Source organism: Platichthys flesus, chromosome 13 (genome assembly GCF_949316205.1).
Source record: "Platichthys flesus chromosome 13, fPlaFle2.1, whole genome shotgun sequence".
Classification (NCBI taxonomy): Eukaryota; Metazoa; Chordata; class Actinopteri; order Pleuronectiformes; family Pleuronectidae; genus Platichthys; species Platichthys flesus.
Genome location: NC_084957.1, coordinates 5,720,346 through 5,736,962, shown reverse-complemented (window position 1 = coordinate 5,736,962; position 16,617 = coordinate 5,720,346). Strand labels below are relative to the sequence as shown.

At 44.3% G+C, this 16,617-nt stretch overlaps 1 protein-coding gene across 3 annotated transcripts in view; it reads left to right on the top strand.

The window, feature by feature from the left end:
- LOC133967352 (neuropilin-2-like) overlaps positions 1-16,617 on the top strand; it is an 87,472-nt gene that overhangs the window by 14,338 nt on the left and 56,517 nt on the right. For all 3 annotated transcript variants that reach the window (XM_062402764.1, XM_062402762.1, XM_062402763.1), the window contains exon 3: positions 11,161-11,342. In XM_062402764.1, the coding sequence (XP_062258748.1) occupies positions 11,161-11,342 (182 nt within the window). The remainder of the gene's footprint in view (positions 1-11,160; positions 11,343-16,617) is intronic.

The following is a 16,617-nucleotide window of genomic DNA, read 5'->3' as shown; positions in this document are numbered from 1 at the left end:
AAACACACACTCACACAGACACACAAACACACACACACACGTGCAGACTTGTATCTCCCGAAACGTCCCTGTTCCGGTGCTTTCCCATCAAGTTATTAACATTTCAGGCGTATCAATTATAGATCGTCAAATTCCCCCACTCAGATGTACCAATATCAATTCGGACATTTCTTTGTTGGAATCTAAGCATCAATATTTCACGGGTTGGCTGTTTGTTGAAAGGCTGAACCGCTGGAAAGGCCCACTGTGCTTTGCTCTGTTTTCCTTTACATCTGCACTGCATGAGAGGGGGGGGACCTTCTGTCTCCATGTCCTTGTCATGTACACTTTACAGTTCTAATGCATGAATCTGTTTGATGCATTAGATCTCTCTCTCTCTCTCTCTCTCTCTCTCTCTCTCTCTCTCTCTCTCTCTCTCTCTCTCTCTCTCTCTGGCTGCATCCTTCTCCCTCACTCCTCCATGTTTTCTTGTTACATCTATTTAAAGTCCGGTAGGTTCCCAGGGGCACAGAATCTGGTGGAACCTCCAGAAACAACAGGCTCTGATTTATGAATTATGCACATTCAGTATTTGAGCCTTTACACTTATGGTCTCTAACTTTTTCTTAGCTGTTATTCCCGTAAATGACGAGTCACATTTTTTTTAGAGAAGCGATTCTTCAAACTTGTGTGTGTGAGAGTGAGATATTCTCAGTGTTGGTGGCAACATCTCCAGCCTAATAGACTGTTAATTACAAGTTGCCCACAGCACTGAGCTATTTAGGTCTACAGGCGCCCAACGCTCCGAGTGTGTGTGTCTGTGTGTGTGTGTGTGTGTGTGTGTGTGTGTGTGTGTGTGCGAGGGGTATGCTGAAATTGAGCTGTTTGGTTTCAGAGGGCAGAGAGGCCAAAGAGAAGACGCTGACTGAGTGTGTGTGTGTGTGTGTGTGTGTGTGTGTGTTGGGGACGTGGGCGGATGGGGGGGCAGACATACATACAGTATGTGGTCACCCAGTGATTGTCAGCAACAACCCTGACACACATGGTGGTAGGAACGCACACACGTAGACACCAGCGTCTCAGTCTCCGTCTCCTGCTGTCAAATATCGTCTTTCTCTTTTCTGTCTCTAATTGTTGACCCATTCATATTTGGCCCCTGCTAAAATATTAGCAGCTACAGGGTCTATATGAATAGTCATGTCAACCATCTAGAAAATTAACACCTGTGAGATTTTTGCAGAGGTATAAGTATCAGTATATGAAGATGGAACACAAAATGACATGTCCGCTTCAGAGATTCTACATTTTAAAGTGAATATCTATGAAATAATGCAGTTGTAGCTCAAAAACCTCTTTTGTAATCTGTCGCACAACATGTGACTATTATCTGGGCCACTACAGAGGTTTCAATCAACAATCATTTAGAATCATCAAATCGATGTGAAGTGGTCATTAGTTCACGCGCTCATTTTTCAAGCTCCACCCGGGCACACACTCATCTTATTGGGACGAATGATTCATCCATACAATGACTTCTTCTGCTTCCTCTGTGTCTCCGTTCATCTCATCACACAACAGTTTAACACAACAATCATATCAACGCATCAGCTCACACACACACTCTTGCACTCGCACAAACACTGCACCGCCCCTCGGACAAGAGTTGTTTTATTACCGCAGGTCGCTATAGTTGAGGCCATCTAATCTCCTACGGCCCTGATTGGAATTTAAAATGGCAATCTGTAATCTATAATGCATCACATTTTGTCAGGCGCTCCTCTGGCTCTGTGGGCGAAATCGATGGAGAGGTGGTCACACACAGAGAGAGAGAGAGAGAGAGAGAGAGAGAGAGAGGGATGTTTTCATTAAGATTCATATACAGGAGCCATTAAAGTGCAGGGGGACAGCTGAGGGAGGGGGGGGGGGGCGAGGCGGAGGGCGTGTTGATGCCCCCCCGCTAAAATGAGCATCTCTCCACGGCTCATCATTAGTCACCATGACTTCCCTTCGCCCGTCACATGTCACGGCTCCACATCCGTCCATCACTGGAGAGAGAGCTCACTTATCAGCCGTGTCTCCTGGTTTTGTGTGTCTCAAAACCAAGTGATGGACGGACACGGAGATAGAGAGACATCTGTATGGCTATGGTCAAACTGTGTATGAGTGTGTGCTTGGCCTTATGGGACAGATGAAAGGAAGATGTGGGCATATGATATTGTCGTTCATTATTATTGGACTGTGGCTTTGAAGAGATCATTATTGTGTATTAGTATTAGTATTAGTACATTACAGAGCAATGGGCCACAAGATGTTGTCATCATCCTTCCTAATACTGGATCGAGGTGATACTGTGTCTGTCATAATGGTTGTTTACAACGATTAATGCTGATTACGATTCTAAATTGATATTGAGACTTGAACTAGAGTGTAAAGGGTGCAAGCTATTTTAAGGAGCTGTCACAGGAACAGTCACTGATATGAAAAAACAAAAGACAGTGGAGTGACAAAACACAGAGACCGAGACTGATCACAGGAAACAGACTTCAAAGACGACTGACAAGTAAAAAGACGCATTTATTTTGAAGGGCCCAATTTCTCGATTTTTAAAAAATGCTTGTGAATTATCAGCTGCCAATTTAAGTTTGTAAAGTTACATTTTGCCGTTTGGCTTGTCGTATATCCTGTGTACTTTCATTTGTGGTTATTACAGTCTATGTCCCTTTCTCTCCTCACCGAAACTGGAGTAGATAGTAACTTAACCACAGGTTGGTTAGAAAGTTGTTTACCCATTGGCCCACACATCTTTTTTGGTGCAGGACTGTGACACCCAGTCGATGGGAACAGAACTCTAACCATGCAAATGACAAATCTAAGTCCTAAACTCTGCACAGTTCAGTTCTTTGACAGTATCTTTACAGTGCTTTTTGTTGTGTATTTGTATTCACAGAAAAGCAGTGAAGCAATGCTCTTCTCTGATTCAAATCTCTTTTATGCAGAGTCATCTAAAAGAAAGTGATTCTCCATGTGGTGAAATTCTAACATGGTTAAGATCAGAGAACTATGACAGAGTGTGAAGCCTTTAAAGGCTGTGGTTGGTTGTCTACTTCACATTTTCCTCTTAGCTCACTGCCCTGCTCTGTCTCCGAGAGCAAGATCTCTATTTGGACCGTCTGGAAAGAACGTTTGTGTGTGTGTGTCACACACTCACATACACACTCACACACACACTCACACACACACACACACACACACACACACACACACACACACACACACACACACACACACACACACACGGCGGCTCAGGGAAAAGTGCAGCGTCAGGGTCCGTTGAGGGCCGGCTCAAATCATCCTGACAGCTACCTCCTCTCTCTCTCTCTCCTCTCCTCTTTCCTCCTGGCTCTCTCCCACTCCTCACCCTCTCTCGCCTTTACTCCTCTCTTCCAATCCTCACCCCTCCCGCCCCCCCCCCCCCCCACCACCACCACTCCCCAGCGGGCCCCATCTATCATCTTTCATCTGCTCTTGCGGCCTTCCCCCTGTCCCACCCTCTGTTCCCTCCTCCTCCCTTATTCATCACCTCAGCTCTCCCTCCGTCCGTCCTCTTCCTCTCTCTGCTTCTCTCCTTCCCGTCCCTCCTCGCCCTCTTAGCTCCGCAGTGGGCCAATCTCTGACAGCCCAGGCTAAATCATTATTCAGCATTGCATATGAGAATTCACCGGCAGCCAGCCGAATGCCACGCTCTCCTCCCCGTTTGCCCTGTCCCTCTTTAAAATGCACCTATTCTTCTCTCTTTACCATTTATAGACGTTTTCCTCCGCCTCCATCCATCTTCATCTTCTTTTATCCCCAAGTCCGTGTACATCCATCACTTAAATTCCTTTTCTATATGTCTATCACTTTTTCTCATCCCCTCTTCGTTCTCCCTCCTCTCCAGTTCAGGTCAAGTCAGATGCTTTCTGTAACAGCGATGTGAGAAGTCGATCTGAAACGTAAGCTTGCTCAAACAGGTGTAGAAATGCACACACAGGTGCCAGCGTCTCTCTGACCTCTAAAATAAACTGGTATACCGTGGCCATGTGACTGGGGAGGCGGTTTCACGCTGATGTGGCTCACACAATAAGTGGAGTAGAGCAGTGAGTTAAGAAGTGATTTATATGACAGAGAAGCTGCAGTCAACGATAATGGTTTCACTAATGATTTAGACCTTGTCTTTGTATTCTGCCTCAATCAATCACTTAACTTCACGCTATAATCTTCTCTCCTCTCCTCTCCTATCGTCTTCTCTTCTCTTCTATTTTCTCTCCTCTCTTTTCCTCCCCATCACACCTGACTAGCAGGTGAGTGTCCTGTGAGGAGACGACCAAGCGAAGGGCAGCTGGGAAAAGTGATGTGATGTGACACTGGCCCGAGGGCAGGAGGGAGAAAATAAAAGATGGAGGTAGAGATGAGGAGGCTGTATGACAGAGGGCCGAGCAGCATGTGGAGTGACAGTGGATGTTCAGTTACCGGCTGTGGGCATTTAGCAGCTGCTGCATGTTTGAATTAGCATCATAGTGAGTGTAGCGGCAGGGGAGTCATACGTCCAGACAAGCATTTCCTCATTCAAGCCTTCAGCTGAATAAATGTATTGTATAGTAAAAAACATACACCTGAATAAAGCTTATGTTCCCCCATCTGTTCATTTGAAAGTAATACCTCATTTACCAAAATAAGAAGGTATACCCAGTTGTTTAAAACATATTTAGTACTTGCTGAAAATGTGATGGAGTCCTTTCTCATATAAAGTAGTGGAGTTTGACTTCCCCCCCCCCGACGCGTCATGTTCGACCTCACGCACTGACCCTGGTGACACGTTCCCATCACTGCTGATCAGAGCAGGAGCCGAAAAAAACCACTGTCTACTGCAGAGTCATTTGACCCTGGAGTGAATGCAGATTGAATGTGGACAAAAGCCAGGTGTTGGTGGGTGTCAGTGGGTTTTTGACCCGGGGAAGGGGGGGGGGGGGGGGGGGGGTTATGTCAATAGCTGTTGACTGAAAGAAGTTAAGAAGTATTGTCAGAGTTGCTTTTTTTTTTCAACTCGGGGTGTGGATTGTTCTGTTATCCTCAGCTGATTAAAAGATCTGAGTTCACAAGAAATACGAAATTTAGAAAATTGTTTAATGGCCAGGGAGTTTAAGAGCCCCCCCCCCCTCCCTGCTCTCTCTCTTGCTTTTTCTCACACACAGACACACTCATGTTATAATGATAATATCAGTGCTCTGATTTACTGACGCTCCCTGAGGCCCCGAACGTCCGTCTGATCAATGTTTGTAACTGTAATGACAGTAGTCCGTGTGTGTGTGTGTGTGTGTGTGTGTGTGTGTGTGGCCGGGTGGGATGGTTGGCTGTGTTTGTCTGTGAAGGACTGACCCTGATCAATGTGTGTTAAAGCCGTAATGAGGAATCGATTGGTTGTCCTGGAGACTGCTGCTGCACACACACACACACACACTCATACACACACACACACACACACACACACACACACACACACACACACACACACACACCGTCCGGCAGTAATAGGCCTATTACTTGATAACAGTTAAGTCAGTCATCCTCCTCTCTACACTCTTTATTAACTATTCAGTGACAGACTGGCCGTGGCTGATCGGTGTGAATGTTGGTATTTTATCCGATATTAATGTTCTCCTGTATTAATTTAATACAAATGTGAAAGAGGCATTGATAGCAGAGAAATGTGCTTTAGTGAGTACCATTCTACTTTTAAAGTCCTTTATCTCCAGGGACATGTACAGGAAAGGAGAATAAGAAGTAGGAGTAAGTGAGAAAAGACTAGAAACAATCCCTGGTGTGCAGCCTGTCGTGTCTTCAGGGAATTATCAGTGCTGCTGGAAGCATCTTAGTCAGAGGGCTTGGCTGAATCCACCACCTCTATAATTGTTCTTGTCCTGACAGACCAACTTCACTTCCCTGGAAACCACCATAAATACCTTTTATGGGAATTTAGCTTGAATGGCGTTGTGTCATTAGTTGACTGGAGCAGGAGAGTTGGTGCATGTGAAATTTCTTGTAAACGGTTTCAGTTCCTATAAAAATGTTTGTGTGGAGCCACCCAGGATTTCACTTCCCTCACAGCGAGATGTACACGAGATGATGGCATGCTGGGGAAAAGAAAAGCAATTAAACACAGGGAATGGGTTGGAAGTTTAGTATAGATTAAATTCAGTTCAGTTGAAATTATGATTAGTCTTTCCCTGCTCAAGCTACACAAACTTGATCATTGAGAAAGACGACATAACACATCCAAGGAATTCAAATTTGGATGAATTAACAACTTTTGTCCTTTATGTTTAAAGAGACTCTAATCCTCTCTCTCTGTTTTTCACATTGTGCGACATTTTCACACATTACTGTGAGCCTGGCCTGCTGTCAGCTTTCTTTAGTGTGTGTTTGTGTTTCCCTTTGTGTGTGTGTTTGTGTGTCTACACTGCAGACGCTCTGTCTGCGGATCAGGGCACCCCTGATGTTTGAGAGAAATGTGCAGGTGTCAGAAGACAACTCCTCTCTGACCTAAAGTGAGAGAGAACGTGTGAAAGGCAATTAAGAGCCAGGCAGAGAGGAGGAGGAGGAGTGAGTCCGTATCTCAGCCTCTCGCTTGGTTCCCATCAGGAAACTCTTTGGAGAGCCAACAACCCCCAAAGCACACAAACATAAATCTCAAATCATGTCAGTTCTTTGACTTCCACATGTCTGCTAGTCCACAGTTCCACTTTCACAACGCAACACAAACCGTGAATGCTCAATCCTTCTGTACGTCCTCAACCTCCCGGGTTGCAGGCTTTGGAACAACTATTTTATTTTTTCATCATTTCCCCTTCAGGCGAGCGAGGAAAAATAAAAACCCAGTACACAGCTTGTTAACAAGCGTATTTCGGGGAAAAGTGTGGGAGAAACAGGTTCAGGGTTTGTGTACCTCCCTGTGGCAAGCCTCGGCAAATCCCTGATTGGCTGCAGTGAAATGAATTGGGGGAGCGGAGAGAGGGAGACAGATGATGGGATTAAACAGTTTGTTAGGAGCTGTGTTCCTCCTACACAGCGACAGATTGGGAGCCTCCAACCCTCCTATAGATCCATCTGAGTCCATGGCCGCAGGCTCAGTGTAGTTTACGCGAGAGACGGATTGTGTGTGTGTGTTTGTGTTTGTTTGTGCAGGTGTCCTGTGTGTGTGAGTTTGTGCTGACTTAGAACCCGCTGCGGGGCTGTGGGGAGCGATGGAGGGACACCTGTCTCTGTCTGTCTGCGGGGAGGTGTTGGCAGAGCGGGTGCAGTGTCATGTTCTCTCTGTGACGGCATCAACCCTGTGATCGTTGTTGGCCTCGTTTTGTCTTCACCTGACGAACGAGTGCTTTTCTCTCCAAAGTGGATGAAAGCCGCCAGGTCGGGGGTTTTAACAGAGGACGTGTCAGGCTGCACTGACACTGACTCACGAGCCGCGTAACTGTGTAAAGTGCAGCAGCCAAATTTCCTTTTGGCTCTAACCTGCTCTAGGATCAGTCACTTTTAATGCTAACAAGGCCGATCACACTGCCCAGCTGCTGCTGCTAGCCCGTCTCTATGTTTTTTTGTGTTTGCTGATTTGTGATCATAAAATATTAATATGATTGATGTCAGCTTCAGCCCCACTACTATGCTTTAGTTTAAAAATAGCCTTGTGTCCACTCCAGAGTTTTGGCTCCGTACAAGTTTAATTCCTCCTACATACTAACAACTGTGTACTGGTGTAGAGTCATGTGCGTCCTGCTGGACACGGGAACTGTGGCCAATTTCTCAAATAACATCTCATCTCCGACACACGCAGGATGTTTTAATATTGTAAAATAGAGAATTTAACCGCACATTAGCTGTTGGCAAACACAACAGGGTCAGCAACACTTATAATTTGTTGCTTCCTTATGTGACAGGAGCCTGATGAGTAAAACAATCTCTGTGGCTGACTGTCCAAACTAAAACAGAGAGTTTTCAAACTAAAACAGGTCCAGCAGCGTTCCCCAATGAAGAGGTAATAGAATGGATGTAACCTGACTGCCTGCCTGGTTAACAGGTAGCGCTGGGAGCTCTGATCAAATCACAAAATGAAATACAGCAAACACTATGATTAGAGCTGGAAGTGTTTTCAAATTGTTTTAGAATGGATCTGTCTCTCTGTAGCCTGTCTGTCTCTCCTTCTCCCATCAGCACTGCTAATACAACACAGTTTTTAAACCCAAATATTCTCAAATTCAAAAATCCTCTCTCCCCCCAATCTCCTCCTCTGTGTCTCCCACTCACTGGCTCCTGGCCACTGGTTCTGTTCCCGACAGCACATCAGAGAGAGAGAGGGAGAGAGAGAGAGATCGCTAGGAAAAAAAAAGGGAAAAGTGATGAGAAGTGAAACGCTGAGAAATAATTATAGGAGGAGTGAGCCAGGAGGAGGAAGATCTTGTCCGGATACCAAAAAGCTGTTAAACAAAGTTGTCATTTCGCGAAAGGAGGAGGAGGAGGAATCTGTCGCTGGGACGAGGCAGCGTTCTCATGGGAAAATATGACAAGAACTGTGACACGCACACACACACACACACACACACACAGTTGCACGCACACGCTCGCGGTACTGTGACAACGTGGGTCATAATTGTAGTGATAGTTTCCACGCAGAGCCGACAGAAAACACGATGGGAGAGCTGGTGTCGTACAACCCTCATTATGTCGGGAGCGTGCTCACCTGTCAGAGTAAAACACACTGGCTGTTATGAAGACACTAACACACTCATCTGTGAACTTGGCAGCAGTTTGTGAAGCTAGTACTGGGCTCAGTAGTCGTCCAGTACACTCCTGTTTGTCTGCGTTTAACATCGCACAAGACAAGAGGTATCGGATCTGGGCCAAACGTAATTTAATCCCTAACAATCCGATCCTATAGTTATACCAACACTGCAAATAAGATATGTAACACCTGAGGATGGTGGTTGTGTAGAACTTCTTCTTGGCATTGCAAATAAAACACATTTTTCATAAATAATAAAATAATTTCACAATCTCTTAGCTTGTGGTGAGTCTACCATGGATGGTTGGGATCATCATGGCTGATAATCAAAGTGTCTATTCAGAAGATGGATGAGATTTTCACTTGTGTAACCTCACTGTTGAGCTCTATACACTAAAACAAATAGCTGTTCCCCACTTGTCAAACCACTAACTCCAGGGTTCTGACTGGTTTTGTTTGTCTCCCTGACATGAACACAAGCCAATGTGATTTCCTTGTAAGTGAAAAAAAAAACCTGTGTATCATGTGTGTGTGTATTTTGGCTTCTGGGTTCCACATAACTCAGCACGCGTGCGAACAAATAGTGAAAAGATTAACACCCCTTTTATATGTTCATGTATCCTTAATGTGAGTAATACCCCGGGCTTCACTTTTATCACCTCGCGGTACATGATACCTTCATCTGTTGACGCAGCGGGAGGTCTTCTGTCACTCGCTTATTATATATGACGCGTTTTTAGAGACAGAATTAATGTTGCTCTCGAAGCACATTTCTGAATGGAAGAGACACAATCCTCTTGAGTTGTTTTTGCATAATTATTGAATTACTTTAGAGAAATGTAGAAAGCTAAGTATCAGAGCAATTCACAGTTCTGTGACCGGAAGGGATCGATTCAGAGTCCTTCCATAGTTTGATCATTTGCTCCCGAGTTGAAATTGAACTCATTTAACTTGGAATCAAACGTCAGGTCCTCCTTGCTGCTCGAGGAATTTATTCCTAGAAGGCTATTTCAGAGGCAGGCAGGTGGGTCTTTGGTATCCAGACACAGAGGCAACACTCCTGCTGTGGCTCTGGAGATAGGTCCAAACATTTGGGGTCAGAAAACATGAAAGAAACAGGAATAAAAATAGACTGAAGTCTGTTCCTTCCTTTGAAAGAACAAATCAGTCACTGGTTGACTTTTTGTTACTGAGGTTTGATGTTCAGCAATAGTAATACATGTTTAATGACACATATATAGGTAATTAATTTGTATTGTGCATATATATGGACAAGCTACATATATGATCATTTAGATTTGGACTTGCTGAGGTCTATTCCTTCACTGAATGATCATGTTTATCATGAATTAAGGATTATGGATCAACACAGCTTGTTTCTAGGGAACATGGAACCAGGAAATGGCAGAACCATGTTAAATCCATTTTAAAATGTGTGAAGATGTGAATCCCAGGCTGAGTTTCAAACATTGTCGATATAGACTAGAGCAAACATGAAAACTCGAATAATTTGTTCCACATCACAAGTTTGAGGGTTCACACGTAGTTCAAACAGCTCCATTAGATATGGTTCTATTGACTTTGACCCTCTAGTAGAAGAAGTACTCGATTGTCTCGTTTCTACATCTATTTTCTTGCCCAAGTCTTGTCAAGCTGATCTTCATTCAAAGCGATTCACTCTGTTGCTTTACAGATATGATCCATAACTTGTGATTTACTATCAGAATAAAAGGTAGATGATAAGACGTCGTAGTTATGTGTGAGATTGTGAATCGTTTTTCTTCGGCTCTTTTACACTGCTGCACATGTGACACCACTCTTTTCTCATGCAAGCTGAAAGGGAGCATGTCATCTCCCATTCGCAGCAGTGTAATCCATAAACTGGTGTTCTGTGGGCCGTGAAAGCTTATTGCAGCTCGAGTGTATAATCACTCAATTACAGTGCACTTACAGAACTTTACAAAAGAGGGTTTCACTTTCTATGCTGCCTTCTGCAGGTGGTTCCTGTCCTCCTACGCCATCTGTACACTGTCGATGATGATGCTGCCGCAACTCATTTGAATTGTAATGACACCCGTGCCTCTGCTGATAGGAACTCTGCTTTCAGAAGTCCCTGGAGACACTGATAGATGCAAACAATTTGCTCATCGCTTTCCTTTTTGTTGCCAAATCCAGTGCAATGTCTGCCAGATGGAAAAGAAAAGGACTAAAGAAAAAGACGAATCACATCTGAATCAAAACAGCTGGAGAGGATCTAACAATTTTAGATCCTCTCCAGCTGGTGTTGAATTTCAGTCTGATCTATTCGATCGTTCTCGATATGTAGCTTGGAAAGACGTCATTCTTAAACGTTTGTTTTTCTTCTGCAGGTATGACTACGTAGAGATCCACGATGGAAACTCAGAGTCCGCTGACCTACTGGGGAAGCACTGCAGCAACATCGCCCCCGCACCAATCATATCGTCCGGCCCCTCGCTCCACATCAAGTTCGTATCGGACTACGCCCACCAGGGGGCAGGCTTCTCGCTGCGCTACGAAATCTTCAAAACAGGTAAAACGGATGCTACTTGTGCTGTTCTTCATGTTTTCCCTTTATCTTTGAAAATTGTATCATAGTTGAGATACTTGCTGCACAGGTTAACACTGTTAAACAAACATAAGAATATCACATTTCATCTAGTTTCATCTATAAAAGGATTGTAAAGGACCACAAGCAGGATTTTAATCAATGAAGACGGACATTTTGGATTTGAATTTGAATATTTCACAACAAGAGAGGCACTCAAACACAATAGTTCTATTTTCAACCCTCTTCCTTGTTGCTTGTTTATTTGTTTGAAAGTTTTTTAAGCAATATTTCACAAAAACCTTAAACATTCACTGATTTCTAGGGAATATTTGTTGATCCTTGATGAACTAATATCAATGAGTTTAGAAATTTCATGCAACCATTTTTCAGGAATTGAAGAGTGATTTTGCCTTCTTGCAGTGGAGAGTCAGACAGAAACAGGGGGGGGGGGACAAAATGCGACAAAGGTGTACCATCAGAATCGATCCGTGCACGTTGCAGTGATGTAGCACACACTGTAAGCATTCAGCCGCCAGTGGGCTCTGTGCCATTGTTTTCACTCGATGTGATACTCCACTACAGGGTCTGTCTTTTCCACGACTCTCAAGAGGCACATTACCTCCGTAAATGACTCCTACACGTGGACAGATTTTCAAATATGAACGGGGGCTTGATTTTAGCAGTTTCACCTTTCACAAATGGGTTATTAGGAACTGTATTACAAGCTACTCATAGACAAGTCAGCATGCTTCATTAGGTGACCAAGCCCCATTTATCTCCCTGGTGTCACGGGAGACGCCGAGAGAGCGACACGAGACACAGCTGAGGACCCTCGAGAGCCCCTTAGACTGTCCAGGCGAGACATCTCTCCCCTTCATGGCACTTTGTGTGCGTGTAGTTGTGTGTGTGTGTGGCTGACATGGCTCCCCTTCACGCCGCCATGGGTCAGCCAAAGCGAGACCAATTGAGATCAAGGGCGAGGGAGACAGAGGGGCGCACAGTGTTGGCCCCACAGCCATCTTGTCCCGTTCCCCCTGAAAGCATTCCACACATGCCTGCTTAATTGAGTCCTGAGCCCTGTTCCCCAGTGTGAGACACACACACACACACACATAGACACACACACAGGGCTGAGGTTACTAACACAACACGTGCGCTTGTCAGTGTTTCTCACTTGCTGGCACAGGCCTTTTGGGATTTTGTGTGTGTGTGTGTGTGTCCGTCGTTTGCGCTTAACACCCGCTGGACCCTAAAACAACAACAGTGTCAGGCGTTCACATCCTGGTAGTCTGGGATAGAGAGAGGACAGGGAGAGAGTTTTGCTAAATTGATGAATTGATTTTTGTATTTGTGATATTTGAAAACCCACCAAACATCAAATATGAAACTCTGTGAGTCACTTGATATGAAGCATTTCAGTGTGTTTTGTTTCTATAGCTCCCTGTGTTTACACAAACTGAAAGACCTCTGGAATAAAGATGGAACAAATATCCATATTGGAGCAGAATCTCAACCCGTCTATTTTTCTGCTAACATTCTTAAAAAACCTAAATAAGGACTCTATGTGATATTGGTGTATTTCAGTCAGCTTCAGTGTCCAGTGGTTCTGGTGTTTTCATATTTGATGATGCTTTTTCTTTTCTTGTCTCGGCTCCTTTTTTCCCCTTGACTGAATATTTTGGGGGCGGTCCCTGACCCATTCCCGCCTGGGGAATCCCGTTACTTGGGTCTGTGTTTTCGTGAGAAGAGGGATGGTTTCCGTGTGTGTGTGTGTGTTAGCATGCTGGAGGAGACTGCCCCCCACTCACTGGGTGTCCTAATTACTCGACCCCTCAAAGATTAACAGTCTAATCAGTCTGGAAACAAGCGCATATGCAGATAAAAGAAACAATTATTTACCATATATACAATCCTAAAACACAGCAGCATGGATATATATAAACTCCTATATATTTTACGAACATGTATAGATTATAATTAAAAAAAGAATATCAAATACAAATATAAGTATGTATATAATAAATATAGTAAATATAGAATATACTTTGATCCGCCCACACATGAACAAAAACCCATGTGTATGTATAACACCCATCATTATTTGTGGGTTGACCACACAGACAAACAAACAAACAAACAAAAACTAGGCGCTTCACACGCGAAGCACTTGATTCTGTTTACAGCTCTTTTACTATGGATACTGTATTAATATCTCAGCCAATACGAACTCAGCCGCAAGAATATAACGGCCAATCGCATTTGACTGTCTGGGCAGTGAGCCCCCAGCTGTTATTGTGACCCAGAACTCACCAGACACTTGCATGTACGCACACACACACACACACATACACACACATACACACACACACACATAAATGCACTGATGCATGCTGATTGGTTACTCATAATACAGGGGAGCTGGCATGTCTGCACGGAAACATTAACTCACACGCACACATGCATACTTGTCACTTGCGTTTAATTATTTCCCTGGAGACTTTTCTGACTTCTCCTTACCTAAACCTTAAAATAAAAATCTTTACCTCAACTTTGAAGTTTTTCTTACCCTGTGAGGACCGATGGGTAGTGAGTCCCAAAGTGAAAGTGTGTGAACAGATTTGTATTGAGTAACACAGACACACACACACTCCTCAGGCGGTGTAATGTGGAAGTGATTGTGACAATTCTTCTAATAACTGATGTTGTTTACATTCTGCCCAGCGCCTGCAGGCATTTCCTCTCTGCCTCTGTTCCACTGCACATCAAGTCAGTTTATTACACAAGTCCGACCAATCACAGCGCTCGCTCCTCCCTCCTCTGGCTTTCATTGAGCTAAGAGGATCCAGATCTGGCCCTGGCGATGAGTGGAAGGTGCTCAGTGGGAAGACGTGAAGTCACAGATGCTGGATATGATGGACAAATGCACAGTAAACCTGAGCGGGCAGCAGACATGTAATGGACTTCTGCAGAAACATCGTCATTCAAATAGTGCTTTGTTTACATTGTGGTTTATAGGACATTATTTTTCACTCTGCCACCTACTGATGGAGATTTTATGAAAGGCGTTTGTGATTAGTGTACTTCTTTTCCTTCTTGCGTTGAGTTGTTTTCTATACATGTCACTCAAGATGACAGTGTTTTGAGTTATGACAAGCTGAAAATGTTCCAAGGTTTACATTTTATTCAGATGTCAAAGTCAGGGGAGAAATTTGAAAACACAAGTTGATTAAATATTTACATTTTTGTATTTATAAAAAAAGGTAAAAAAAAAAAAAACAGGGCACAGCTGAAGGTCTTCAGATGATTCTCACTCCCTGGAGAGTTCCAATCACTTAATCCTCAGTCGTACTTGGACCCTTCCTCCTTATCCTCTTCCTCTTTTTGCCCTGTACACAAAGACAAACATGTCAGACTGTGATATCAGCTGCAGGGACCATGTTGCATCATTCAGTGTAAAATGATATGAACATATATGAGTTGTATGTGAGCATAGTGCATAGTACATACGTAATTTTCACGGGTTGTCCACTCAGGGAAAAGCTGAAGATGAATCTGTTTCTCCCTCCTTGCATATTCATAGTATCTTTCCTGCTCCTCTTTGGACATTGACTTCCACTGTGGACACACAACAACACAAACACAAGCTTAAGTGCACACAGAATTAAAGTTAGAGGAACAATCAACATTTTATAAGTGTTGTCTTTGACAGTGCTCAACGGCAGAAAGCTTTAATTCTTATATTAAACTCTGGTGAAGTTTGTTTGACACCACGAGTTCCAAACATACGGAGCAAAGACACCTACCCTCTTTCCAATGACTTTGTTAACAGTCGCACATTCAGAGCTTTGGATCTCTGCCACAACGAGTGGCCTCTGTTCCATGCGGAATATCATGAAGGCGTTTGGGGGCATCTTGACATACGGCTGGCTCTCGTCGTGCAGCTTTGTGTAACACCTTTTCTTTCTATGGGGAAACAGCAAAACAGGGAGAGCGTGAATTTCAGCTTTGAGGAAAGAAACAAGGATACTGGTTCATAGATAGATAATATATATAAGACACATGAGGGGATGGTGATTACATTTTGAGTCAGGCTTTGTTGTGGTCAGCCACAGATGATGAATCAGTCAGGTGGACTTACTTTGGCACGTTAATTGCAACGACATCTGAAGCGACAGGAGGAGCTGAACAGTTCGCAGCCCCATAACAGATCTCTCCATTTCTATAAAGACACAATCAGGCAGACTCATTAGATGACAGAAGAAGAGGCTTTGAAGATACAAACAGAGGCTCACAGGTGTGTGTTCGTTTGCATTTATGTGTGAGATACATACATGTATCCTATAGGAGTCAGGTCCGTTCCCTGAGGGAGACTCACAACTGGGACGTTGTTGAACTGGAGACACAAACACAAAGTTTCAGAAACTGCTTGAATGAGCTGCCGTGGACTAAAAACACAGCCTGTACACACTTATACTCAAATCAGGCTTAATAACCCCTGTCATGATGCTAACATTGTCAACCCAACAATGACGATTGATAATCTGTCATAGTTGCTCTGTGGTGTATCCCAGAACTCAGTCCGGATCACTACTCTACATGAACTGGTTCTATATGTAAATAAGAAGTATCGTTCTTATGAATCAATCTTTAAAATGTTAATACCTTACCTGGCTGTGGTTAAAAGAAGCTCCCTGGTAGTGCATGTGGTTTGGCTGCATGAGAGTTGGTGGCTGGTACATGGGAGGAGCCTGTTCAGGGGCAGGCATGACTGGGTTCTGCAGACTGAATGGTGCTGCTCCCACAGGCATGTAGCCGTCTGTCTGAGGCTGCTGGGGGCCAAACATTTCCTCAGCTGGGGCATAATAAGGAGGAAGAGGAGGTAAGCCGGTCTGTGCAGCTTGAAATTCAATGGCAGACACATCTTGCTCCTGGAGGGTGAACGTTGCGCCTCCCAGAGGCAGGTACCACTCGGCCTGAGGTTGCTGGGGGCCGAACCCTCCCTCAGCAGGTGCATCATAGAGAGGAAGAAGAGGAAAGTCGGTCTGTGCAGCATGAAATCCAGGCTCAGGCAGGACTAGCTGCTCCAGGCTGAGCCAGTCTCCTGCAAGAGGCATGTAGCACTCTGTCTCAAGCCGCTGGGGGCCCAAGTCCTCAGCAGGGTTATCATTCGGAGGAAGAGAAGAGTCGATAATGTCAAACGGCAAGGTGTCCATTAGCAAGTCTAAGTCAAAAGGACTGTAGATCATGGCCTCCATCT